The sequence below is a fragment of the Phocoena sinus genome, chromosome 15 (assembly GCF_008692025.1).
Source record: "Phocoena sinus isolate mPhoSin1 chromosome 15, mPhoSin1.pri, whole genome shotgun sequence".
In the NCBI taxonomy this organism is placed as follows: Eukaryota; Metazoa; Chordata; class Mammalia; order Artiodactyla; family Phocoenidae; genus Phocoena; species Phocoena sinus.
The window spans coordinates 84,576,672-84,603,359 of NC_045777.1; the positions used below are offsets into that span (position 1 = coordinate 84,576,672).

At 52.0% G+C, this 26,688-nt stretch overlaps 1 protein-coding gene across 3 annotated transcripts in view; it reads right to left on the reverse strand.

Annotated features, from left to right (window-relative positions):
• Positions 1 to 562: 562 nt before the first annotated feature.
• The window catches only part of WIPI2 (WD repeat domain, phosphoinositide interacting 2), a 34,734-nt gene continuing 8,608 nt past the window's right edge, over positions 563 to 26,688 (reverse strand). The window contains exons 3-13 of one of the 3 annotated variants that reach the window (XM_032605036.1): positions 22,654 to 22,710; positions 15,838 to 16,003; positions 14,451 to 14,547; positions 13,959 to 14,056; positions 13,470 to 13,562; positions 10,550 to 10,620; positions 8,779 to 8,886; positions 7,586 to 7,750; positions 6,423 to 6,530; positions 5,476 to 5,606; positions 563 to 4,549 (exon numbers count right to left, since the gene is read on the reverse strand). In XM_032605036.1, the coding sequence (XP_032460927.1) occupies positions 4,437 to 4,549; positions 5,476 to 5,606; positions 6,423 to 6,530; positions 7,586 to 7,750; positions 8,779 to 8,886; positions 10,550 to 10,620; positions 13,470 to 13,562; positions 13,959 to 14,056; positions 14,451 to 14,496 (933 nt within the window). In that variant the 5' untranslated portion in view covers positions 14,497 to 14,547; positions 15,838 to 16,003; positions 22,654 to 22,710 and the 3' untranslated portion in view covers positions 563 to 4,436. Of the gene's footprint in view, positions 4,550 to 5,475; positions 5,607 to 6,422; positions 6,531 to 7,585; positions 7,751 to 8,778; positions 8,887 to 10,549; positions 10,621 to 13,469; positions 13,563 to 13,958; positions 14,057 to 14,450; positions 14,548 to 15,833; positions 16,004 to 22,653; positions 22,711 to 26,688 lie in introns of all 3 variants that reach the window. The other 2 variants (XM_032605034.1, XM_032605033.1) reach the window with 2 other exon arrangements.

A 26,688-nucleotide genomic window follows, 5' to 3' on the forward strand; every position in this document is an offset into this window, starting at 1 on the left:
AGAAGAGTGACAGTGCGTTTAAATACGGTACAAATGAGCCGTATGGCCTGTGAGTAGGCAATGAATCGATGAAAACAAACAACACAGGTTTTTTTTTTTTGAAAGCCAAGAATGACAGTCAAGTCATTCTGCCTTTTTTAAAAAAAATATTTATTTATTTATTTATTTGGTCGCACCGGGTCTTAGTTATGGCTTGCATGCGGGATCTAAAGTTCCCTGAGCAGGGACTGAACCTGGTCCCCCTGCATTGGGAGCGCGGGGTCTTAACCACTGTGCCACCAGGGGAGTCCTAGGTTTTAATTTCTTAATGCAGTTATAAAATGCTACCAGCATTAATGGGGCTTCTGGTCCAATGTGGTATGGAATGTTACCAGTAAGCACAACCATGGCTTAGACACGTACAATCACACACATACAAACACACCCCGCCCTCCCCCCATACATACTGGCAGTGCATACGACAGGCTCACCGATAAGGGAAACGTTAAGAGGGAATAATTAAATTACATCTCAGTAAAGAAGGAAAATACAGGGCTGAGGAATCAAAACAGTCTCTTTAAACTCGGAGCTTCAAAAAGATTTAATTCTCCCAAATTAAAGACTTTTCTGGTCAGATACCTTAGGGAAGGCTAAGGGCTGGTCACGCCTCCAAATCCAATGTTTTTTGTGCTTCACAAAATCCACAGAATAAAAAGGTACAACACGGGCCAAGGATTTTGACCTGGGTAAGAACTAAAATACACAGAAGTGAAATCTGTCTGCTTGGCTATTGGCGATCATTACATATTTTCAGTAAGAAATAAGTTACTCACGAAGAGAATCCTGTGTAAAGCGTCCCCCCAAACCAAATGCCAATGGCTTGCGTGCACTTTGTTTTCACATTTCTGACACCCAAACCCAAGCCCAAGTTTTCAGCCCACCCACCTTGAGTTTAAGAATGATTAAGTACACTTGTAAATAACGTATTTGGATTTTCAGCTGTGCTACCTACGGTTTCACATGTACATTTAAAACCAGAGATCCTGTCATTCCCTGCATGCAAAAGAGGACCTACAGAGATTTTTTTGGGGGGTCGGGGGACAAACACCACCCCCGAGCATGGCTCACGGGCAGCCCTGCGCCAGCGCATCACTGGAACAGCAGCTGTCGGCTGGCAACAGGCCGGGAAGATGACCCCATTGCTGGCCGTCCTGTGCTCCTTTGCTAAGCAGGGACCTGGGCACTTCTCGTCTCTTCAGCACGTGGTCACTGTTGGCCGTGGGGGAGACGAGATTCTCTCTCTTCTCTCCTCCCCAAACGAACCCGTGGACAGGCAGAGCTCGGTCGCCCACTCCTGGGCTGGGAGCCCTGACAGAGGGCAGGGCTGGAGGCTCCAGGCGACACCAGGAAGGCAGGAGTTCATGTCCTGTCTTGGCCGGAAAGGGGTTTGTGCTGGGACGAGAGCGCAGGCCCCAGGGTCTGGTGGTGAACTGCAGTCACATGGGTGGTGCTAGCGTCCGAGACTCGGCAAGTCTCCAGACCGATGCCCATGTCCACCCACTGCTCTGGGCGTCCAGGGGATGAAAGGGAACCACACAGAACCTGGTGTGTGAAAGTGGTTTATACCGATTCCCACCGGCTTTGTGCTCAGGAACCAGAGCTGAAGGAAAACGATGCGTTCAGTTCCGTAAGACGGGTTTCTGTTTCAATGCTGGCTGGGCGCCCACTTCGAGTTACACGTCACGAGAGCCGTGAGGCAGGGACGGCTCCCGCTGTCCAGTCCAGAGCCCGAGGCTCCAGGTGCCACCGCCAGCAGTGGTAGAATCGGGGGCTGAATTCAGTCCTTAACTCCAGGTTCAAGCTGACGCTTGGCCCCATCATTTAGAAAGTACAAAAGATCTGGTCCCGATGCACGCCAAGTCCATCAAGTTTCCCGGCAGTGACAAGTAATCTTAAGTTTGGAAAACTATGACATAAAAAATTAACACTGGTGTGTAGTTTGGGGGTTCAGCCAACCAGGACACGTGCTCTGCTGGGTCTGGCTGAGTGCCCCCTCGTCCTGGCAGAGTCCTGCTGTCCACCAGTCAGCGGCCTCTGGCCCTCCTGTCCAAGCCTCCTGCGGGGGCCTCAGGCCGGTGACGCTGGGACTCAGACCCACGTGGAGCAGAGGAAGGGATATGCTTGGGCAATGGAAAAGGCAAAGGGAAGTGCAGGGGCGCTCACCCCTCCAGAGGCTGGTCAGCAAACACCCACCCATCCTTTCAGTTCTTCTCAACCAAGAATCCTCGGACCCCCTCTCGGCGGGTCACAGTGACCCGGGCGAGCAAAGAGCTCTCATGTCTGAGAAGACAGTGCCTGGGCCAGCTGGGCCCCACGGCGGGGGGAACTGACGCTGACCCCGTCTGCTGGGGTGACTGACCCCAAAGAACGACGAAGCCACGTGCCTTTCACAAGAGAAACCCGGCGAAGCAGATCTGACTCCCCCGATCACCCCAAGCGTGGAGTCGACCAGCAGGGCCGGGACCAGGTGACAGGGAGGCTGCTCTCTTCCTGGGCATCACAGCAGCCACGGACACCCCGACACTAAGGAGCTGGACGCCGAGCCTGCTTCGAGAGACAGAGAGGGAGGGAGCTCCAGGCGAGGCCGGGTGGACGGGGCCGCCGGGCCCCTCTGTCCTCGCTCAGGGCTCAGCAGGGGCCCGGGTACCAGACCCATCGCCGGGGCTACCTGTTTAGTCAGGGATCCAGGACAGATGCACAGAGGCTCTGGGGAAAAGCTGACTATGTTCCCACCTTGTCCTCTAACGTAGCACTTCACATCGCTGCCACAACGAGCGTTTCTGCAGGTTTCTGCCGCGGTCCCGTGCGCCCCGGGCACCCCTTCCGCCGGGCCCACCACTCGACGAGCAGCCTGAGGCCCGGGGACTGACCGTGGAGCTGGGCACTGCAAGGGGGCAGTCAGCTTGACAACTGCTTCCCCGTCACGAGCCACTCGACCGCCACAACCCAGGTATATACACAACCCGGAACGGACACCGCAGACCCTTCCTCTGTTCAAAGAAGAGGGAAGGCAGACACTGTCGCTTTTCCGCTTCCAGCCTTAACCGTCACCGTCCCCAAGAAGCCAGAACCCACTTTCATGCCGCCAACTCCTCTTAAAACCCCTCAAAACTTTAACTACTACGTGTCTTGGTTTGGAATGCAGAGTTCGAGGTACTTGAGGTTGTTTAAATTCTATGAGAATGAGAAGGGAAGCCAAGCAAACACTGAGCTTGTGACCACAATCTCTCATCACTTTTGCTGATCAATTTTGAAGACGGAAACAGACAAGCCCAGGTCACCCTGCAAGCAAGATGTCTCCAGCCAGCTTCCTCTCACCTCCTCCTGACACAGGTAAGAAGGACCCCCCCAGACAATGGAGCTCGAGCTAAGAGCACAATTCAGGTGCCTATCACATTTGAATCACACTGTGCTTTATGGGCAAAGAAGCAGCTACAAACGTTCCTTAAAAAAACAAACACAAAAACACACACATGGGGCTTCCCTGGTGGCGCAGTGGTTGAGAGTCCACCTGCCGATGCAGGGGACGCGGGTTCGTGCCCTAGTCCGGGAGGATCCCACGTGCCGCGGAGCGGCTGGGCCCGTGAGCCATGGCCGCTGAGCCTGGGCGTCCGGAGCCTGTGCTCCGCTACGGGAGAGGCCACAACAGTGAGAGGCCCGCGTACCGCAAAAAAACAAAACAAAAAAACACACACACAGTTGTCCAACAGGAAGATCACAGCAAAGACCAGATGATTTACCTACGTGGCCTTCCCTCACTCTGTTGTTCCTTGGCGGTCTTTCAAGCTCACGCGCTATCAGAGAAAAAGGTTTTCAATGTCGGGAAGAACCTCTCTCTTCTAACACCCACATGGAAAACAAGACCAGAAACAAAAATCCACCGCAGAAGAAACCCCAGAAAAATCCAATTTGGAAAGAATTTAATTAACAAAATAAAACGGGGAAAACGGTCCCGGAGGGGCTCTAGGGAGAGGGGACCCCCCCTCCAGGTCGCCACCCGGCCCCGCCTGACCCGCTCTGCTCACTGCTGCCTTCTCAGGCGCTCCTCAGTCTGTACAGATTGAAAAGCCAAACGCCTGCAGGCTGCTTGGGAGTGGCTCTGGCTCCCCCAGGCTGCATCGGCACATCAACACATGCAAAGCAAGGCAGTTTCAAGGGCTTTACCAAACAGTTACTTTTGGCAAAATGAGAAAACCGACAGAAAGCTGAGATTCATAAGCAGGGTTAAAAGCCACTGAAGTGAAACCAATGTATTTCTCGACAGTATGGAGCGAGACTACAGCTACAATCTTTTTTTTCCTCTTGAAGTCTCTGCCATTCTCTCCCCCAACTCAGGTCAAAGTTCATAGCAGCATGACGCAAAGTCCTCTGTCAGCCAGCGTTCTCACAGGTCACGGTCAGTCTGTCCGGAGGATCATGGGAGGCTGCTCGCTGTCGTCCTCCAGCCGCAGGGCGCGGGCCTCGTCCTCCAGGCCTGCGCCGCCCACCGCGCCCAGCTCGTCTGCATAGGCTGCGGAGAGAGCGGGCGCTTCAGGCCGGGCCACGGGCCGGAGACCTCGAGGCCACACCCGAGGTTGGGAACTGGGCCAGCGGGGAGCTCACAGCCCACGGGGCTTGGAATTCTCGCCTCTCCCCTGACCAGCAAGCTCCCTGCAGCCTCAGGCACCTCAAGAGGAAGTCACTGACCTTCCAAGACCCATGAAGGCCAGAAAGGAGCGGGCATGGTAACAGGGCCCTGGTGCACAGGCTGCAAACCAGCCTTGGTGAGCGGGGGGACGCTGAGGACAGCGACAGGGACACAGCCTCCCCTGACCGTAAGAGGCCTTCACCTCTAAGAGTAAAACAGCGAGCGAAGGCCAGAAAGGAGCGGGCGTGGTAACAGGGCCCTGGTGCACAGGCTGCAAACCAGCCTTGGTGAGTAAGAGGCCTTCACCTCTAAGAGTAAAACAGCGAGCAAGGACATCGCAGCGTGAGCAACCAGAGCGCCATCCGGGTGAGGTCCCGGTGGGCCTGGGGGGAGACGGCTCACAGGGCGCCCCGGTCTCTGCCGCGCGTGTCTGCCCGAGGGCCTCCCCACTCCGTCCTACCCCCCTCCCAGCAGGGCCTGCTCGCTGAGTGATTCCACAGCCGGGAGGGTAAAGACTGAGGGTGCGGGGCAGCTTTTCGGCTGAGGGGCGGCAAGCGGGGAACAATCCACGTGCACCCAAAACCACGAGGACTGCCGCTTCTTCAAAGATGGAGAAAACGAACTCAGCCTCGAGAGGCCTTGACAACCGCACTTTACAACAGCTGGCCCGTCTCAGCGCCCCTGCCCCCGCCCCTGCCCTGTCCCCGCGGCAAGAGGCAGGCGGGCAGCCCTGGTGAGAGCGAGAGCGGGAAGCATGAGACCCACGGGCCTGGCCTGATCTGCCTTCCAGGCCCGTCCGCAGCCCTTACCCAGTGCCGTTGGGGACGAAGGCACGTGAGGACCCTTGGCCACGGCCGTGCTGTACGTCTGCGTCACCAAGGGGCAGTCGTGGGACGTGGAGTCTAGGATCTCATTGGTCGTCTCCATGCTGCCGTCCAACCTGGAAGGGAAGAGAAAAAATGACAGCAGGGACAGGCAGGGGCACGAGGACAACACAGCCCGTGGGCCAGCTGGGATGGACCTGCAGCCACAAGGCAAAGGCCCCTCGCAGGAGGAACACGCATACGCTCATCACACCGCGCTGACCGTGGAGTGGCCCCCCCGAGTCTGTTCACGGGCATTTCTACACACTGAGTCTGATGAAAAAAGCTGTACCTAGGAAGGCAATCTCATCGCAGTTTTAAAGACTGAACATAAACAGAATACACTATGGAAAAAACAAAATCACCCCCACGTTCACACTGACTGTAAGGGTATTACGGTATCACTGTTTAAGAAAAAAAGCAAAAACAGAAAATCCAACTGCACTACCTTCCAACTGACTGATATTAATTCCTTCTTTTCAAAGAGAAAAGCTGCATCTCAGTGAGACAGCAGGCTCTCAGAGAATGTGCCCTACGCTGTGGACAGCACCCTGGGGCCATCCCTTTTGTGCGCAATGCTGAGCTGCATCCTTAGCGGAGCCGGTTCCAAGGAAGAGGGCCCATGGGCCCCTCCACAGGGAGAACAGTGCGCACCGGCCGCTCCTGTCTCTGCCTGGCTGCTGAGCCGGAAATGGGCAGAGGCGTGGAGAGCGGGGTCCGTATCCCCATGGAATTCTGTCTGGCAGAGCGAAGCTCCCACACAGCACAGGCGGCTGCACTGGGACACGTCCCTTTGCATCCCCGGCTTCCGGGGAAATGAGCAAACCCCCAACGGGCGCCCAGCAGCAGCCTGGCCACTTGGAGGAGGTGTGGCCGAGGTGCAGCCAACTCACTTGTGCTGTTTCATCAAGGTGCACTCTCCCCCCTCCTGGGGGTCCAGATTGTACATGTACAAGTACCCGTCCGAGGCTCCCACCAGCAATCGGGGAATCTTCTGGATTCTAGTGAGAATAAAAAGCAACCGAATTCTAAGACTGAAACTTTCACAAAGTTCTCATTAAACTAGCCGCTTTCAGCCTGGCCAGGGAAGAACCCCCTGCCCGAAACGAGCAGATGTAGTTTCATGAACTCGACACTGTCCACGTGTACGAGAATAAGGATCGCTTCTGCTGTGCTGCCTGAGGCCGTAACACCAAGGCCAGGGGGAACTTGGTGTGAATAAACACTGAGGCCCACAGGAGAACAGGTGGAAACAAAATCAGTTTCGGGGTTTCTGTGATTACTAACGGTAGATATTTTCATAAACATTTCAACGATGCAAAGTGGATAAAAAGGATGTAGAAGAATGTTTCTGAGATCCACGGAATCGTGCAGATGTGCTCTCACTGAATTTTCAAGACAATCTTTTTTTTTTTTTTTTTTTTTTTTTTTGCGGTACGCGGGCCTCTCGCTGTTGTGGCCTCTCCCGCTGCGGAGCACAGGCTCCGGACGCGCAGGCTCAGCGGCCATGGCTCACGGGCCCAGCCGCTCCGCGGCATGTGGGATCTTCCCGGACCGGGGCACGAACCCGCGTCCCCTGCATCGGCAGGCGGACTCCCAACCACTGCGCCACCAGGGCAGCCCCAATCTTTCCTTGCATGGCTGTACTTGGACTATCACCGTGAGGCAGAGAGGCCCTGTGCGTCCTGCAGCTGACTCAGCTTACACGGGGGCCTTGAACCTCGTGAGGTGCTGGCGCTGGAGGACCAAGGGTTAAATACCGGCGCTCTCACGTGGTCTTGACCTAATGATGTTTTTCTAAACGTTCTCAACAAGAACAGAGAGAGGAAGATGTGAGGATCAGACACCGCAGAGACAGCACCAGGGTCCACAAACAGCACAGGCCCACCTTACGATTCCCCGCCCCGCTCCTGTGACTCTTGCCTAAATCCAAGGTCTAAGTTTGCAGGTTATCCTGGCGCCACACGGCCACAGTCCCCGGTGCCCCGCGACCTGGCTCCCAGCTGGATGCGCGGGGGATGGGGGTGGGCCCAGAGGCGGCGCCCACTCTACTCACGTGGCCAGCGCACAGATGTTCTTGTGGCCACAGAAAGGCAGGCGGACTGTGGCAAAGGCTCTGCCCTGGTTGAACATTTCTGTCACTTGGGAGGGCAAGTAGCTGGTGGACGCCATGAGCACCTTCCCGAAGTAGCCGGTCCAGGTGGTGGGCTCCTCCTGAGGCCTGGAAGGAGGAAACGCTGTCAGACATACAAGGCTGGGCCCTTCACTGAGAACGACCACGTCCCAGTCTCACCGAGGCAAGGATCAGCCCCCAAACTCAAGAGAAATTTCCCAGACTTCAGGGAAGAGGGGGCACAGGAAGCGATGACCTCTCGGGACCCTGGGGACATCACAGAGCGTGTCCTCCGAGGGGCCCTGAGGCCCCTCCCTAGTGGCCACCTTAGATGATGGCAAACGACTAACTCCCTGCTCTGTAGCCTATGTGAGGACACGAGGGCCAAATCCAGAATCCCCCGCCCCAATCTTTCTAACGGGGAGTCTCCAAAAACCTCAGCTGCACAAACCCCAACTGCTACTTTCCCGTAGCCCATCTCTGCTGTTATGCATCTTGTATGCATGCTTGTAAGTCATCCTAAACCGTAGCCCATCTCTGCTGTTATCCATCTCGTATGCATGCTTTAAGTCATCCCAAACAGTAGCCCATCTCTGTTATCCATCTTGTATGCATGCTTGTAAGTCATCCTAAACCGTAGCCCATCTCTGCTGTTATCCATCTCGTATGCATGCTTTAAGTCATCCCAAACCGTAGCCCATCTCTGCTGTTATCCATCTTGTATGCATGCTTGTAAGTCATCCCAAGCGTTCCTTAGGGTAAGACACACTATAAACAAACAACACTGATCCTACTGCACGGTCACCACGCCCTCTGCTGCACGCCCACCGCAGCAATGCGTAGTTCAAACCAACTGCTTCGCAAATGGAAACGGCCTCTGTGCAGCAGGGGGGCAAGCACCCCTCCCAGGGCAGCCCTCTCACAAGGGCTGTGGGAAGAGGCGCTGAGGGGACCGCCCTCGGGGCCTCACGGGCCCCCGGGCCGCCCACCATGCACTCCATACTCCACCTGCCCCGCTGCTGAGCCCGGACGTGGCGCTGCTCAATCTGGAGCCAGCAGGACAGCGCTCACGTGTCCACCCAGTCGGCGGACGAACCGCTCTGCGTTACCTGAACAAATGCACCTCTGAGACTCACTTTTCTTTCACAGTCTCGAGCTTGAAGATGTGCACAGTCTCCGTGTTGCTGGAGGTGGACAGGAACACGCCGTCCGTGCTGAAGGCCAGGGAGCAGATGCTCACACACCTGGGGCGAGGGAGGCCCGAGTCACACTGTTTTCTGGGCACAGAGTGCAACCAGCAGTGCCCCCGGGGACTTCACGAAAGTCACAGCGAAGGAAGGGCCCCGTGACAGGCACATGTGGGGCTACTGGTATCTTTCTTATTCCTTTCTAGTCACCCCCCCAAAACATGTGTTCAAGGAAGCAGAATGTCTGAAAGGTGACATCCAGTACGAGTAACCCTTTAATAGATCCTTATGTGGTTAACTCTTTGAGATTTCACGTACCTGAGGGAATCAGGACTTCACTAAACCATTTTCAGCTGAATGAGGCTGGCTTTATAGCACTAAGCTTAGTAAAAGAACCCAATAATTGAGATATAGCAACTCTTAACACGGAACAGGGTAAACTGGCAACGTTGATCATGTTTAAAAGCAAACTTTCGATAAACTAAGACTCTACGGTTTACCTTAAAAATCACTGTTAAAATCCCAAAGCCACCAAACAAACCTACATTTCCTCGTAACCCTAGAAATACAAGATGTATTCAGCCCTGTCAACAGTCAAGGGGCTTTATTCAATTCAATACATTTTTACGGGAGCTCACGACGCACCCAGCGTTGTGCTAAGGCTCAGGATATGATTTTTGCCTCAGTGGCGCCCGGAGGGAGGTGGAGCAGGAGCTCAGTTCACCGCAAGCAGGGGACTGAGAAGTTTAGTGGAAGGAGCTCCAGGAGCTCGGGGGGAAATGCTATTTCCGCGGGAAAGGCCTCCCCAGGGACACTCAACAGACCCAGAGGTTAAGGAGCCGGCAGGTCACAGCCATGACCTCCATGGAGACAGAGGCTCCTCTCCTGAGGAGCTGGGAGCGACGGGGAAGGGAAACCAACCACAGCTGGAAAGGAAGGATGCTGGGAGGCCTTGAAATCCAAGGCCTTTCGGGGTCTGGAGCCAATCCCAGGGGCAAGAAGACGACCCTGAGAGGCTCCAAACAGCTCCCACGATACTCCCATCTTCAAAGAACGACAGGCGGGGCTCAAGTCTGAAGGACGGAGCCCAGGGACAAGAGCAGAGCCCAAGGCGAGCGCGAGGCTGGATGGTGACCCGGGTGGGGCCGCACGGGGAGAGGCCGGCCCTGCTGTGTGTGGCACTGAAGGCCAAGCAAGCATTGCCGGTGGGAGGGACCCGGAGAAGGGTGGTCCCCAGTCCGAGGAGACCGGTCCTGCAGGTGGGGAAGCGGACGGAGCGCCGCGCGCTGACTGTGGCTTGGTGTTTCTTTAGAAAGAAGGAAACTACTATAAGGGCCAAAGCTATCTGCCGGAGTGCTGGGGAGCCGGGGGCGCTGGTTACAGGTTTCAGAGCAGAGCCTGAGGGGAGGAGAGCTGCTGACCAGGTCAGGAGCCCCCGGCTGCACTCGCCCCGCCCGAGCTCATCCTTTCACAACCCCGGGCCATCCGGCCACCGCTCTGTGTTCGGGGGAATCACGGACAAACAAAACCCAGTTTGCTCTGATAAAAATGTCCCTCTAACCTCCCACGACAAGACTTCCAAACCCCACCTGACCACTCAGCTGGGCTGAAGATGCTGGTCACTGAACTGGGACCCCCAGTGTTTGAGTTTCCAAGAGAGTATAAAAGTGAAATCTGAACTGAAGCTCCAGAATCCATTTCGGAGATTTATGTACTTTACCTCTTCACTCCTCTCCGGAACTCGAAGAGTTTTTGTCCTTCTGGAATGGAAAATACCCTAATCACGGTCCCCTGTGATAGGGAAAGAAGGAAAGAAAAAGGAATTTTAGCTGGGTAGCATCAGGTTTGTATTTCCTGCACATCAGACCTTAGTGGACGGAGTGATGACAGCTGCCCAGGGCCAGGGGGCCTCGGGGGCCCCTGCACCCCCTTCACACTTGACAGGCCCTCACCAGAGCACGCCCTGTTCCACCGTTCACACGATAATATGACGCCAACCCACTTTAACTCACTACTTCTTCTGAACACTAAGGGCCTTGAGGTCAAAGCGGGGATACAGTAGTTCTATTTTCCCTAAGCCACCCGAGGTTTAAACTATTAAAAACCCACCCCGGGAATTCCCTGGCAGTCCACAGTTAAGACTCGGAGCTTTCACTGCCGTGGACCTGAGTTCGATCCCTGGTCAGGGAACTAAGATCCCACAAGCTGCGTGGTGTGGCCAAAAAAACCCCCCAAAACCCCCCCAAAACAAAAAAACAAAAACACCCTTAAGCATTGCTTGGAGGCCCCTCCTTTAAGCGGAGCCGCTGATCAAGGGCTGATTAACAACTGAATACACCTGGAAATGTTGCTTAATTGCCTAAAAAGGAATGAAGCCAAACTTACAAAATGGAAGACCTACACCAAGAAAAGGTCTACACCCAGGACACAAGAAAATCTGACTAAACGGGGAGGACTAAACCGGGAGCTGCAGCACATCACATGGGGCAGGGGAATGAAATGCTGGTAACATGCAGATCTCCCCACCCCTCCCCCCAAATTCCCAGGGCATGTGTGGATGCGGGGCAGGACCTGGGCATCTGGGTGAGTTGATGAGACAGGACAGCCAAGTACGTGAAAATGAGTGGTACTTTCAACATCTAAATATTAAAAGAAAACTACAAGCGACAGTAACAGACTAACACAGAGACAGTCTGACAGAGCAGAATGGAAACACCTTAAAACAGGCAGCATCTTGAACCTGTGGGGTAGGAGAGTTATTAGACGTTTAACCTCACACTGTACAAACTTCAGACGGTTCGAGCCGTTAAATATAAGAAGCATTGAGATTATCTGACACGTTTATAAACAGGAAAACAAAAACCCCAACCTATAAACAACCCAAATGTACAGCACCAGGAGCTGTTAAATAAGTTGTGGTAAATTCATATAACAGGACACTACACAGCCATTAGAAATCAAGCTGGAGATAAAATGGGTCCCTTCTGGAAAATATTAATAAAGACAATGATTCTCTGGACAGCAGGACGCCAAGTCTGTAATTCTGGTTATCCAAAAATAACCATGGCAAAGGTTTTGTCCTTTGCAGCCTAAACTTTTAGATTTAGATATGTTCTTAACGGCATACCTACTGTGTAAAACTAATTAAGAGCTGTGGGTCGCAGCCTGACTGCAGTTCCTCGAAAACAAGATTAAGCCACACACCTCGGCGAAGCCCCAGCACCTAGTACACAGCAGTGCTGAGAAGGCCACTGGTGGTCTAAGGTCTCAAACTGAAATCTGTGACATTAAGCGTTTGCTCTTTAAATCCCAGAAAAAAAATGTTCTATTTTTACTAGCCTTGAAATCCATGAAGTGCTTTACGGCCTCTTAATACCTAATAAAAGGTCATAAAGATTAAGACTGATTAATCAAGGGATAACAGAGTTTCGTGGCTGTCGTGATCCTCCCAGGGGAGAAGAAAAGGACAAGGTGATGCTGTGATTACCCAGCACAGTGTTCAAAACAGTCAGGCTTGGAGTCCAGTTCCTTTGTCGCTGCCCAGCTGGGGGACCCTGGACCGACGACTTAACCTCTCTGAGCCCTCACCATGAAGTAGGGGAAGGTTTACCTTACCGAGGGGTCAGTGAGGTAAATGATCATCAGGGGTCCAGTGAGTGACCCATAAAAACAGTAGCATCGCGATCACAGGAAGTGGGTGTGAGGGTCCAGACCCGTGCGGGAAAGGGAGAGAAGCGAGCCGACGTTTATGTACCTCATTTGGGTGGCTGGTTCTAGAGGAGAGGTGACTTAGGAGGGGGCTCCTTTAGGTTTTCAGTGAGAAAGCATCAAAGTAAACTAGGCAGTGGGCACTGAGAAGAGAGCAATGAGCCAGGAGAACGTCGAGCAGGCAGAGAAGGGAGAAGACACAGCAGCTGAGTTGGGAGAGGACAAGGGCCCACCAGGGTCACGGGGCCAAGAGAAGGGGGCAAACGGAAGGGATGTCCAAGCCATTTTGTCCTCCGTGCAGGGAGCTTAAAAAGGGCGACGTCCTCTTACCCCAAAATCCTTCTCACTGGAAACTCATGTTAATGTTTAGAGGTGACCATGAAAAGTTTATACGTAAGACTTACATACACTATCTACATTCAAATTACTACTACAGGGCTTCCCTGGTGGCGCAGTGGTTGAGAGTCCGCCTGCCAATGCTGGGGACGCGGCTTCGTGCCCCGGTCCGGGAAGATCCCACATGCCGCTGAGCGGCTGGGCCCGTGAGCCGTGGCCGCTGAGCCTGCGCGTCCGGAGCCTGTGCTCCGCAACGGGAGAGGCCACGACAGTGAGAGGCCCGCGTACCGCAAAAAAAAAAAAAAAAAAAAAGTTACTACTATAAATATATATCAATACAGCTGAAATACTGGAAATACGAAACCATCCCAGAAGGATGGCTAAGTAAATGACAGCTGAACGCGTACAGCCGTGACACGTGCTCCACCGAGGCGAGCGCGGCCGTGGAGCCCTGCCTTGTCTCTCCCCGCACCCGCCCTCCAGGCCGTGGACTGTGCCTAGATGTGAGCTAGCTGGTACAAAACTGCTTTGCTGGTTAGCAAACTAACTGTGTGAACAGAGGTGACCCAGTTTTCCACGGGCTGCAGCAGCCTTACCTTCTCGGAAGCAGTGGCGAGCTTGGTTCCGCTGGCGTCGAAGGCCAGTGCGGCTAAAGGGCTGTCGTGAGCCGGGATCATGTTTGCAGCTCTCTGGAAGGAAGGGTAAAGTGACACCATGACCGCCATGCCCTGCGCTGCCCACCGGCTGTTACTACCAGCACGGTTAACACAGACGCCAAATCCCCCTATTAACCAGGGGTGAGGGCTCCAAGGAAATGCTGCTCAAAACCTTTTAAAAATAAGCAAAGCAATGTCTCCGTGGAGTTTTACGGTTTTCTCCATTGCTTCCAGCACTTGTGCCGCTAGGCGTGCAGCACTGTGGGGACAGGAACACGTCCGGAGGCAGGATGACTCGAGCCTGCTCGGTGACGGAGAGGGTGGCAGTGCAAACCATGCCCAGGAAACGAGGAGGGCAGAGCCTCCTTGGCCCTCCTTTTAGGAAGAAGGGGTGTTGTAAAGAGCTCTCCAAGGACCAAAGACCCTCACCAGGTTGATGGTGTCGAAGACCTGCACCTCCCCGATGGTCGCGCTGCCTGGATACGCCAGGTAACAGTTGTCGTTGTTGATGGACAGCGCACACAGGCCTGCGAGCAACACACGAGGAACAAACGCGGGTCAGATCCTCCAAGTGTCACCAGAACTCGTCACTTAGCAAGAACTCAGAAATCAAGGGGAGCCCTGAGGCGACCTTGGTCGTCGTATCACTGGGTTTTAAGTTCCACACGCCCCAAACCGCCACTGTAGGTGACAGCAGGACGGTAAAAACAGACTAAAGCCCTTCGGTTGGAACTGGGTAGAAACCTCAAAATTGGAGGCTGACCGAACCAACAGTTTATGTGGTCACAAGACCAGAGCCAGAGGGACGGTAGCTTGCTTTAAGAACAGTACGTTTAAAATCTGTGGGACCTAAAAGGAGCAGGAAATCTCTCTCGCTGCCAGCCCTGGGAAGGCAGAGCCGTCTGGTCCCCACGCACTCGCCTGCGGGGTTTGGGGGCGTCTCCCGGATGGTGTGCAGCACCTTCATGTCCCGGATGTTGTGTATATACAGAGACTCCTCCAGGCACACGATCAGCCTCTGCAAGGGACACGAGACACGGAAAACCAAACGTAAGGCAGAGCCAGTATGACGCTCACTCCCGACCTCCAGTTAGCGGACTCCCGCACTAAGACGCTGTGTCCCTTCCGGAACCCTTGCACTGCGTGCTCATGGCACAGTCCCCGCTCGCCCAGGGTGGCGTCTGTACCCACAACTGCTTCCGCCGGCTCTACCAGGACTTCTAACTGCACGATTCAATTCAACCTTATAGAAACTAGTCTCCAGTTAAGAAAAACATGGTTTGCTTTTGTTGCGCTCTCGGCCCTCCCCTCGCGAAAACCAGGTCTAGAGCCTGGGACAGGTTTGGTGAAGGTTTCCAAAGCCGATGCTGAATGAGGCACGGCAGGATGAAAGTAAAAACTAGGGCTTTTAAAAAAGTGTAAAATTCTACACCCAGACTATTTTGCAGGTGTCAAAGTTCTCGCTCCATTTTCAGGAAGAAGGATGTGTAGCTGATGCACCAAGGGGATGACAAGTCCAACGTGTTACACTTTGTAATTTACCATTTTAACCAACCTTTCTGTCAACAGACCCAGTTTCAACCATGTCAGGGGTGTCCACTTTAGTCACGCGTGGGCCACCCGAGGCCACGTAACAAGCATTCCCTGCACAGAACAACTGGTTGTTGACAGAACGTGGTGACAGCCCTTAAGGACAAGGCTGTACTTTTTAAGCCAAAGCCATGTGACCACCTCATGGAATAAACTCAAGGGCCAGCCACCAGGTCTACACTCCGGGCCAGACATTCTTGTGGGTTTTGGGAGAGACACAAAAAAGTAATAAATCCTTCATCTTAAAAGTTAAATTAACAGTTAAAGGGATATGGAATTCCCTGGCCGTCCAGTGGTTAGGACACGGTGCTTTCAACTGCCAGGGACCGGGTTCAGTCCCCGGTCAGGGGAACAAAGATCCTGCAAGCCACAAGAGGTGGCAAAAAAAAAAAAAAAAAAAAAAAGATAAAGATGCTCACAGATTTTTTAAAAAAGTAACATTTATAAAAAGCAAAAGAAGGTTCATGTCTTGAGGGATGAGTAAAGCAAACGGCAGAGGCCAGGGAGTCGTCAGGAATGGGGCTATCTGAGCAAAATTGCCGAGACGAGAAAACAGAGTTGAGTCCAGGTCGGGGGTCAGGTGAGCAGAAGCATGGCCAGAGGGACCAGAAACGCCGCCTGGGGACGGTCGGCTGTGCCCGAGGGGCGCCACTGAGAACTCGGAGACACAGGCCAGAGGCCCCGGCAGCTGAGTGGGGTGAGAGCGCAGCCCACCTGCCTGTTCAGCTTCACAGCCAGGATGGTGTTGGAGTAGCTGTAGTTGCAGATCTCGGTCCCCTTCTTAAAGTGGCAAACCTTCAGCTTCCTGGGGGCTTTGAGGCTAACGATGGCCACCAAGCTGCTTGAGAACAACCTTTCCACGATGCACACATCTTCAGTGTCAGCTGAAAGGAGGAAAAAACCCCACATCTGTGTGTATCCCTGTCAACAGGCGCAACGCGCTCGTGTGTGCAAACACGTGTCTACGGGTGGGCTCCCCACTGCGAGCTCTGGGGCCAAGAGAGCAGGTCAAGCTTGCTGCTTATGAGGCCTGGACAAGCCGCCGGCAGGTCGCGCTGCACTCCGCAAGGAGGACCCACTCCTCAGAAGCCCCCCCTTTCCACACGTGGCACCCTGTCACTTCCCCCCCGGGGGGTCACCCAGAACCGCCTTCATCTGCTCCCTGGCTGCTCCCTAAACTCACTGGAACGTGAGCCCCGCCCAGACGGAGGCCTCATTTTCGGGCTCACAGCTGTAACCCCGGCACTTACAACTGTACCTGACATACGACGGGCCCCCAAGCGTTCCCTGAATGACTGCATCTCTGGAGAGCTTGCTTTCCTGCCTGTAAACGGGGCTCACGGCTACCCTAGTGTGAGGAGGGACTTACAGACTCCAGCACGCAGTCAGCCCTCGATCCCCGTCGCTCCCTGCTCCGCACCCCAGCTCAGAAGGCGGTGGGTTATGAACTGTGTGTACAGCAGCCCGCACAGACAAGAACAGACACGGTGGACCCTGCGCGGCTGTTACTTCACCCCCATCTCCCTGGGAGGCCCCCATGCCCACACTCTCTCCTTACTCCCCCCCCCACCCCCGCCTTGGTTTCATTGGCAATTGCCTGGGGCAAGTTCAGACGGAGGGGCAAAGAGAATTCTGGAATGCAAGAAGAGCTCAGAGCCAAGAATATAGATGACTTTCACGCGCAGCCTGTCTCGACCTGAGCTACGGCAAGTACCGCCGAGCCGGGGTTAAGCACAGACCCGTTCACCACCCTAACAATGATCTGCGGCCACACTCTGTCGGGAGCTGAGCGGAGCACAGAGAACAGAGACACCCAGATGGATCAGAGCCCAGGGGACCTGGGAGGCCGGACTAGCCGGAGCCTCGAGAGCAGCTCCACCGTGAACAGGAACGCGCCTGTGAAAGTCCGCACACCAGACCAAGTGCACGGCTACTCGAAAGTGCTCCTTCCACTCAGCTGTCGCTGACCTTAACGGTGTAACTTAAAAACACACGTGGGTTAGTTTCAAAACCAAACTACTACAGTGAGCAAGTGAGCTCTACAGGTCCCCGCAGAAAGACACAAACTGTTCTAGGGAAGTGCGTGCTGTCAGTCATCTCAACACGGGATTGGCAGCCAACGCGCTCAGCGCAGGGCCCAACTACTGGGTGTCAGCCAAGAGTTATATCCAAAGTGGCGCAACTCATAGCTGTGGAAAAAAATTAAGGTACCGCTATTACATAGACTGGAATAGGCAATAAGATCAAGTGCAGGATTCCAAGCTCTTTACGGTAATTTAATCACAGCTGCTTTTACACAAATGAGAATCACTTCTCTTGCCTGCAGCTACAAACTAACCTTCCTTCAAAAAGAACCACACAAGCCTGAAGCTTGTCTGCCCCGCAGCATCTCAGGGGAGCTGCCAACGCCTTCCAGGATCTGACCCTGGACTGAAGGGCACAATCACGCGTGACCTCCAGCACAGGGGACGCGGCCTCGGCCTGTTTTCATCGGCTGATTCGAGGCCAGCACCTGCACAGGCAGCGTTCCAACATCAGGCCGACTCGACTCGGGAGAGACCAACCTCCACCCAGAACGGCAACGATGTGCAGTAAAGATAACCTCCCCTGGGCCCAGATCCTCACCTTCTCCCGTGCAGGGCCCGTGGCAGGGAGGGGCTGGGCCCGCGGCTGGGAGGGGCTGGGCCCGTGGCTGGGAAGGGCAGGGAGGGCCGTCTCCACAGCCACGCTTGCTCCCACGAGGCTCAGGCCCATCCTGCCCGGCGTCTCACCCTTCAGGCTCCCACCTCCGAGTCACCTCACTCTCTCCTCAAGATCTGACGACGGTTTGGAGGCACACGGCCCTGATGGATCGCACCCTGTACTTCTCACGCAGTGCTGTCCTGTCATCCCTGGGAACCCGGAGGCTGGCTCAGCAGTGGTGACCCTCCCACCCCCGCCCAGGCCCAGTTTCCAAGGACAGGAGTGTGTCTGCCTGGGCACACTGCCCCCTATCGGGTCTGACGCTGGCTGGCACACTGAATGTGGCAACACGGACGCCATCCGGAGACCCCGACAGATTCTGATGGGGAGGCAGAACAAAATGTGAAAGGGAGGTGAGCGGGGAAGTGGACAGAGAACTCTGCAGCTGACAGCAGGCGCTGCGTAACGAGGAGATGCAGAGACGGGGGAGGGATGGATGGTCACGTGCGGGACACGTATGGCCAGAGAAAGTGCCTGTCTTGAGATAAATGAGCAACTAGAGGCACCGATGGAGAGACAGACAATGCAGTAGAGACAGGATGACGTCTGAGAAACTGGAAGGCATGAGACCCAGCAGGACTGGTTTCAATAGACAGGTACCCCCCTTTTCCCCATTTGAAAGGAGGGAGATGAGAAGATGGCACAGATCGGGGTGAGGGGGGCGGTCCTCTGAGGGAGGAAACCAGGGAGTTCCACGCTGAAAGCAGCCGTTTCTCCTTGAGGCATGCGAGCGGTTATCAGCTCTGAGGGGCACAGAGGTGGGAGGTTTAATGAGGGAGGACAGCATGAACAATCACCTCCCAGGGTAAGCAAACAGTTACTAGAAAAATGTCGGGTCAGCAGCAGGCACTGCCAGTCTCCCGCTGAGGCCGCGGTAATCAGCTAAAATTCAAGCGGAGGAAAATTGTATCAACGCAAGAGATGCAGAAGCAGCACGAGAAAACCCACTGCCTGTTCACAGTAAAAACTCAGAGACCTAAGGATCAGAGGAAACTTCTTCCATCAATAAAGGACTTCTGTGAAAAATGTCACAGCTAGCACCACACTTCATGGCGGACTTAATACTGAACTCTTCCTTTTAAGACCGGAAACAGGGCAGGGCCGCCCCTCTCCTCACTCTGGACTGGAAGCTGACAGATGGCCACAGGCAAGAAGAAGACATCAAAGGCACACGGACCAGAAAGGAAGACAGCAAACTACTACTCTGCAAGCTCATGGCCTCTGCTAAGCACCTATTAAAAGTAATGAATGCATTTAGCCAAGTCACAGCACACGAGGTTAGAACACAAGAATCAGCCATACTTCTATACACTCTTAGCCAGCAACTGGGAAGGAAAACGAAGAGATTCCACTTACAACACTCTCAAAAACCAAAACATGAGGACGCAGTTTAACAAAAGATGTAAGACCTCCATACCCAAACCCACAGAGTATTACTAAGAGAAATTAAAGAAGATCTTCATAAATGGAGAGATATACCACGTTCACAGACCGGAGTACTCCACATTATATGTTAAGATACCAATTCTCACCCAACTGACATCTAGGTCCAATGCAACCACAATCACAATCCCAGCGGACTTTTTTTTGTAGCCACTGACAAGCTGATTTTAAAGTCAGAAAGGCAAAGGATCTAGAATATCCGAGGCTGTCTTGGAAAAGAACAAAGCTGAAGGGCTCACACATCATGTGACTTTAAACCTCAGTATACAAACAAAGTGACAGGAAACAAGACAGTATGTATCCGACATAAAGGCTAATAAGCAGACCAACAGAAGAGAATAAAGAGCAGGAACAGACACACACTTATAGGACTGTTTTTAGGCACCAAAGCAATTCAGTGACGGAAGAAAAATCTTTTCGACAAATGGTGGAGCAGGAATTCCTAGGGAGAAGCTTAAGGTGACTCATAGCTCATACCACACACCAGAATTAGTCTGAGAAGGAACCACTGAGCTAAACATAAAAGCTGAAACTATAAAGCTTTCAACGAAAACATAGGAAAAGATCTTCATGACTTGACAGTAGGCAAAGGTTTCTTAGAAAGGACAGAAAAGGCAAAAATCATAAATGAAAAAAATAAATCAGACTTCATCAAAATTCAAAATATTTGCTCAAAAGACAAGTCAAGCCACAGACTGGGAAAAAATATTTACAAAACGAATGTGACAGAGGTCTGGTATCCAGAATATCTAAAGAACTCTGACACCTTGACAATAAAAAGGCAGAACAATCAAATTTTAAAAGGGACGAAAGAGCTGAACAGATATTTCACAAAAGATACACAGAGGGCCAACAAGGACATCAATGTGTCCAACATCATTAGCCATCGGGGGAACTTAAACTAAAACCACAACGAGATATCATTAGACACACATCAGAACGCCCAAAATGAAAAAGCCCGATATCGCCAAATGCTGGTGAGAACGCAGAGCCACCAGACTGTCACACAGCACTGGTGGAAACGCACAACAGACAGCCACTAGGAGGACCTGAGAGCTTCCTGTAAAACGAAACACAGGTTCCACTCCTATTTACCTAAGACAAATGAAAACATGTGTCCACAAAAAAATTTCTACAAGAATGTTCACAGCAGCTTTATTCGTAATAAATAAGTAATAGCTAAAAACTGGAAAAAGCCCAGATCCCCCTCAATAGGAGAATGAACATACAGTCAGTAGTACATTCATATATTGGACAACGGAGATGCAACAATATGGACAAACCTCAAAAACATTCCTCTGAGCAAAAGAAACCTTACTAAGAGGGCATATGCTGCATTTATATGATGCAGAACAGGCGAAACTAACTCCTTGCCTCTTGGCAGGTGGAAGGGAGCTGGGAGTGATGGGGGAAGGGGTATGAGGGAACTTTCTGGAGTGATGGTAAACCTTGATAGTTCAGGTTACACAGATGTCTGTGCATTTGTCAGAACACAGAATGTTGACTTAAGATCTGTGCATTCCACTGTATGTAAATATTACCTCAAAAGGAAAAAATGAAAACAACGCTAGTAACTAATATTCACGGTATGGTATTTCAGGGAATGTGTACTGATGTCTGCAAGGTACTTAGAAACACAGACACAAAAAATAGGATGGATGGATAGATGGACGGATGGACGGAGAGATGGGTAAGTGTGGTAAAGTGCTAACAATAGACTAAATGCTGGGTACACGGGTACTGGCTGTAAAATACTTTCAACTTTTCTGGGTGTTTGAAAATTTCCGTTCATAAAATGGTGGAAAAAGAAAAGGGATGTATCGTTCATTTGCTTAAACCAGGTGTAGAGAAAGTAGAGGAAATGGGTTTAGGGTGTTGCCATCCAACTATAAGTTTGAAATTTCTTTTTTTAAACTTTAATGAAAACAAGCAGAAGAGACTCCTTTTAGAATTTTAACAACAGGGGAAGTGTGGTGCGGAGGCAGCAAAGCTGTTTTTAGCGGCAAACATTCATAGAAGAGAACATTATGATGAACCTCCACAGACCTGCGTCACCTGGATTTCACAAATGTTATCCTCTACCATTTAGCTTCAGCTATCTTTCTCTTTGCTGAAGTTTCAAAGAGAGGCTCAGCATCTTGACATTTCACCCCTAAATACTTCAGTAACCCCTCTAAATAGATCAAGACATAGGAAAAATGTCTTTTCCAGCTCATGAGTAAAGTGGAAAATTTCTTACATCAAAATCAATTGCAAGTAGACAAGTATTTAACATAAAACACAAACCCAAAGAACCAGAAGATGACGTGAGAGACTGTTCATGCACCCCCGGAACAGGGGGAGCCTCCCTAGTACTCAGAAGCCTTACGAGCAGAGATGGATGCATCTGAATACACAGGAAGCCAAGACGGCAGAATGGCAAGGAGACCACAAGCAAGGTTAGAGAGCAAACAACCCGGAAGAATATGAGCAACCCACAGCCAATGGCTAATGTGCTTTAAGTCTGTAAGAGACAAATAATCCAACAGAAGGGCAGGCAAAGGGGGAAAAAAGCAAATCAAGAAAAAAGCCGCAAATGACTACCAGCAATTCCACTCCTACGGTACCTATCTACTCAAAGAGAAATGAAAACACACGTCCACACGATCACACAAACGTGCACAGCAGCTCTATTTACGACAGCCAGAAAGGGGAAACAACCCAAGTGTCCACTGACAACACATGGAATGTCCACACCCTGTAATACCAATGAGCAGCAAAAAGAAAGGAAGTGCTCATCCATGCTCCAACATGGGTGAACCCTGAGAACACTCCAGGTGAAGGAAGCCGGTCACCCGTGACTCCATTTATCTGAAACGTCCAGAGCAGCGAATGGACAGCGGGAGAAAGGAGGTTAGTGGTGGCCAAGGGCTGAGGGGGTGGGGGTGGGACGCAGTCGCCCTGCTAATGGACTGAGGGGCTCTCAAATGTTTTAAAATTAGCTTAAGGTAGGCTGCAAACTCAGTAAATATACTGGAACCCACTGAATTGTACACTTTAAGCAGCTGATTTTTACGGCGTCCAAATTACATCTCAAAAAAGCTATTAAAAAAAAATAACCCACACAGGCAGACAACTGAGTAAATTTGAATTCTGGCCACTATATTGAGATCTGATGTACGAAGGACAGGGCAGCAGGGTCCTGAAACATCAAGCTGTGCTCCTACGAGCTCGTGAGTGATAGAGGGCCCTTCACCGTGATCCCCTCCAAGACCACGCGGCCCTGGACCCGGGAGCACACACAGGCTTCCAGGGTTCTCTCAAACTGCCCAAATCATACACTAAATATTGGGTTTTCTCTGGGAAATACCTGCAACTTCCATCAGATGTCCAAAGGAGACAGGAACCAGAAAACAGCTGAGGCTGCCTGCAAAAGGTAGATAACTGCCGGTCACCCCAGTTACCGCATTTTTGTCACTACTTAAGTAAAAAACCACCAACGGGATTCACCTCAGAGACCCTTCAAGCCCTAGGAAGCAACGTGCTTAGGTCTTTTCAGGAATACACCTTCCTAAAGCAACCTACTTTGACACGTTGCCAGTGGTTTCGGTTTGTTATTCTTCTGCTGCATCGTTTCCAGCTCTTTCACGTCGTTACGCTACACCTCACTCCCCAGAGAACCTTTACAAACAAGCATCCGCAGAACCCACAGACCCAGAGCCGCCAGTTTCCACTGAACTGAGGCATGCACAGCTCAGCCCTCCCGTGAAATACCAGCGCACAGGAATCGGGCTGGTAACTGAGGAGCAGGGTGCCCAAGTGAAAAGACGCAGGGCGGTCGGCACGCAGGGTGACCACGGAGAAAGGCTGAGCGCAAACCCCAGTGGCCTCCAGTGCCTAAGGCCTTTGCTTCCACGGCCCTTCGATGTGGCCTTGGCCACAGTTTCTGCCACACTTTCTTCCTAGAGAGTGCCTATCCAAAATTTAAGAAACGACTTCATTTAGGAAAGAATGTTGTTGGGACTTCCTTGGTGGCGCAGTGGTTAAGAATCCGCCTGCCAATGCAGGGCACACGGGTTCCAGCCCCAGTCCGGGAAGATCCCACATGCCGCGGAGCAACTAGGCCCGTGCACCACAACTACAGCCTGCGCTCTAGAGCCCGCGAGCCACAACTACTGAGCCCGTGTGCCACAACTACTGAAGCCCGCACGCCTAGAGCCCGTGTTGTGCAACAAGAGAGGCCACCGCAATGAGAAGCCCACGCACCACTGCGAAGAGCAGCCCCCGCTCGCTGCAGCTAGAGAAAGCCCGCACGCAGCAACGAAGACCCAACACAGCCAAAAATAAAAAAAAAAAGAATGTTGTTTTGCTTCTGCTGGTGCTGTTCAGAGCTGGCGATGATAAAACTTCCCGTGGTGGGAAGAGGGGAGGGACAAAGCCATGAACTAACACAGCACACCCTGCAACCAGGCGTGTCGGCGGATGCGGGGCTCTGCCCGGGGCTCTGAAGAGACGCACGTGAACGGTCACAAGAAGAGAGGCGACTGGATTTCTCCCCTGGAAGATCCATTAGTGTAAATCTCACGGAGGTGAATGTTCCAGCCAGTGCAAGGTCTGCCGAATCAGAACCTAGTCGGCCAGCCTGCTTATGCTGAGTTTCAGAACTAATGCTTTGTGAGGTATGATTTCCCAGCTCAGAAGCATAAAATGCAAAGATGATACACGATGTAGAATCTGAAAAGGCCAACTTTTCCTTCTGAACTTCTGTGATATTTTACAAGTAATAAAACGACAACCTTTATTTATATTGCCTAACAGGGTAGGATTTCGTTTCAGTAATGTTTCAGGGAAGAGAGACCACATATTTGCACTTTACATACCTTCAAATAAATTTAGAAGGACACATAGAGAGGGAAAGAGAATGCAGGGCACACACAGGGGGGCAAAGCGCACGTGGGAGTTCCCGCTACTTTCCTTAAGTTTGAAACTATAATACAGAGAGTTGGAAAACAAAAATCTTCCAATGCTGCTGGGCAAAGGTTTTTTGTTTAAGTAAACGAAACAGAACAAATAGCTGTCCATCTTGCTTCTCCCAAGAGCAGCTCTGGCTCATTCTTTCTGTTCCGGCAGTGGTGACCGACAGCAAAGACCTGACGTTACAAGGGACAGTCAAGAGGCACGAGGGGGCCGAGCCACCTGAGCTGGGCTGAGCGTGGAGGCGCTAAGTACCACTCTGCCAGAATGTACATGTAGGAAAATACCGGAACGTGATCTTAACTCAGTAGCTAACCTGTTTTCTAAGAGACGTTCTTCTATCTACTTAATGATGTTCTAGGGGCAAGAGAATTCCGCAGCTTCAGTGTCACGTGCTAACCCTGAAAGAGCTCTCCGTCCACTCCCACCTATTTTAAGGGCCGAAGCTCACTAAGAACAACACAGAAATCTATATACACCTCAACATGCTGGCCAGTAAACACCCACTCTTGCATGATGCCATCAAGGCATCACAATGTGTCCCACCAAAAGCTTCTGAAGGGCTGCCCTGGTGGCGCAGAGGTTGGGAGTCCGCCTGCTGATGCAGGGGACGCGGGTTCGTGCCCCAGTCCGGGAGGATCCCACACGCTGCGGAGCGGCTGGGCCCATGAGCCGTGGCCGCTGGGCCTGCGCGTCCGGAGCCTGTGTTTCTCAAAGGGAGAGGCCACAGCAGTGAGAGGCCTGCGTACCACAAAAAAAACAAACAAACAAAAAACCTTCTGAAAAATGAGGCACCAAAACCCACTTGATAAACTTCAAGGAAACAAATTAGTCACTGAACTGATTCAAACTGAGAAGGTATCAAGACAAGGTTTTGGTATTCCGATACCTTGTCTAAGCACTGGGTCTCCATTCTGTGGCTGTCAAACCAGTCGACCCTAATCACGACAGCAACAATTTAACAGCACGATTCAGGTGCTCATGGGCATGTAGATTTAATAAATGTTTCAGTCATTCATAAAAGCCCGACGGAATCCTGTCTCCAGAGATCAGGCAGACCCTTCTTTGAAGGAATTCCCTACAGGAAACAATCCTATGTGCGATCAAGTGAAGGCTGCCCATCTGGGGATTCCAGAAGCGCCTCCTGAGATAAGCGACAAGCACTCCAGTTCAGAGCGACTTTACCACCCCGATCACGCCTTCCAGCTACACACTAGGAGAAAGGCTTTTTAGAAGATTTAGTAAGCACCAGGAGGCAAGTGTGAGGACAAAAGAGGAGTAAAACCTAAGGCAGGAGCCGTGAGTTAGGGACACGTACTGTAAGAATCCCGCTTCCAGCCATCTCCCCGTAAAGGGCCCGGGTGCTGGCCTTCAGGGGCAGCAACAAACAGCGGGCTTGTTGGGGAATGTCAGACACCATCTGCTGATGGAGGTGAGGGACACCAGAGGGCGGACCTGGAGAGGGGAGGCCAAGGCCTGGAGGGAGCCTGGCGAGCCTCCGAGCCCCAGTGGGCCACAGAACTCTGCAACTGCAAGTACTGGGCACAAAGAAAGGACGTTTCTCCTGGGTCCTCACCTATGTTAATGCAGGAAGGGTGGGGGGCGGTATTTACATGTGTGTTCGCTCCACACTGTGTCCCCAGCCTAACAACCGACACAAATGTATTTCCTTGTTCTTTGTCTGCCTCCATTTAAACATAAGTGTCATGAGAGCAGAAACTTTGTGACCACTGTGTCTCCACAGCCAGAACAGGGCTGGCACATAGCAGGTCCTCAACGAACGTTTACGGAATGAGTGGAACCAGAAATGAATATGAGATGTCTCTTCATATCAACTCACTGAAACTCCCCCTTCTTAAGAGATATTAACAGGCAAAGGAGAATTCCAAAATGGAACACCAAACCACAGTGAAAGCAAAGTTGATAAGAGTGGAACATTCGGGAAGGAGATGCTGGCATCATTAATAAGGAGAAAACTCAATTCCCCCAAACTGCATGCTCACGTAGACAATTAAAATGATAAATATTAGGTCTCTCCTTGAATCCATAACCCTGCATGACTAATTACAATCCTCCGTAACAAGAATTCTTAATTAGATCACGCCACAGGCAGGCTTCAGGGCTATCATTATGTACAGAGAAAATACTTACAAACCACGCATATGACAAAGGACTAGTATCTAGAATATATAAAGAACTTTCAAAACTCAACATTAAAAAACTCCAAGTAATCCAATTAAAAAGTGGGCCAGAACATGAACAGACATTTCACTGAAGAGAATGGCAAACAAGCACATGAAAAACTGTTCAACATCATTAGCCATTAGGGAATTACAGAGTAAAACCACGAGATAGCACTGCACACAGCCATAAGAACGGCTAACGGAAAAAACACTGGTAACACCAAATGCTGGCAAGGATTCTGAGGAAC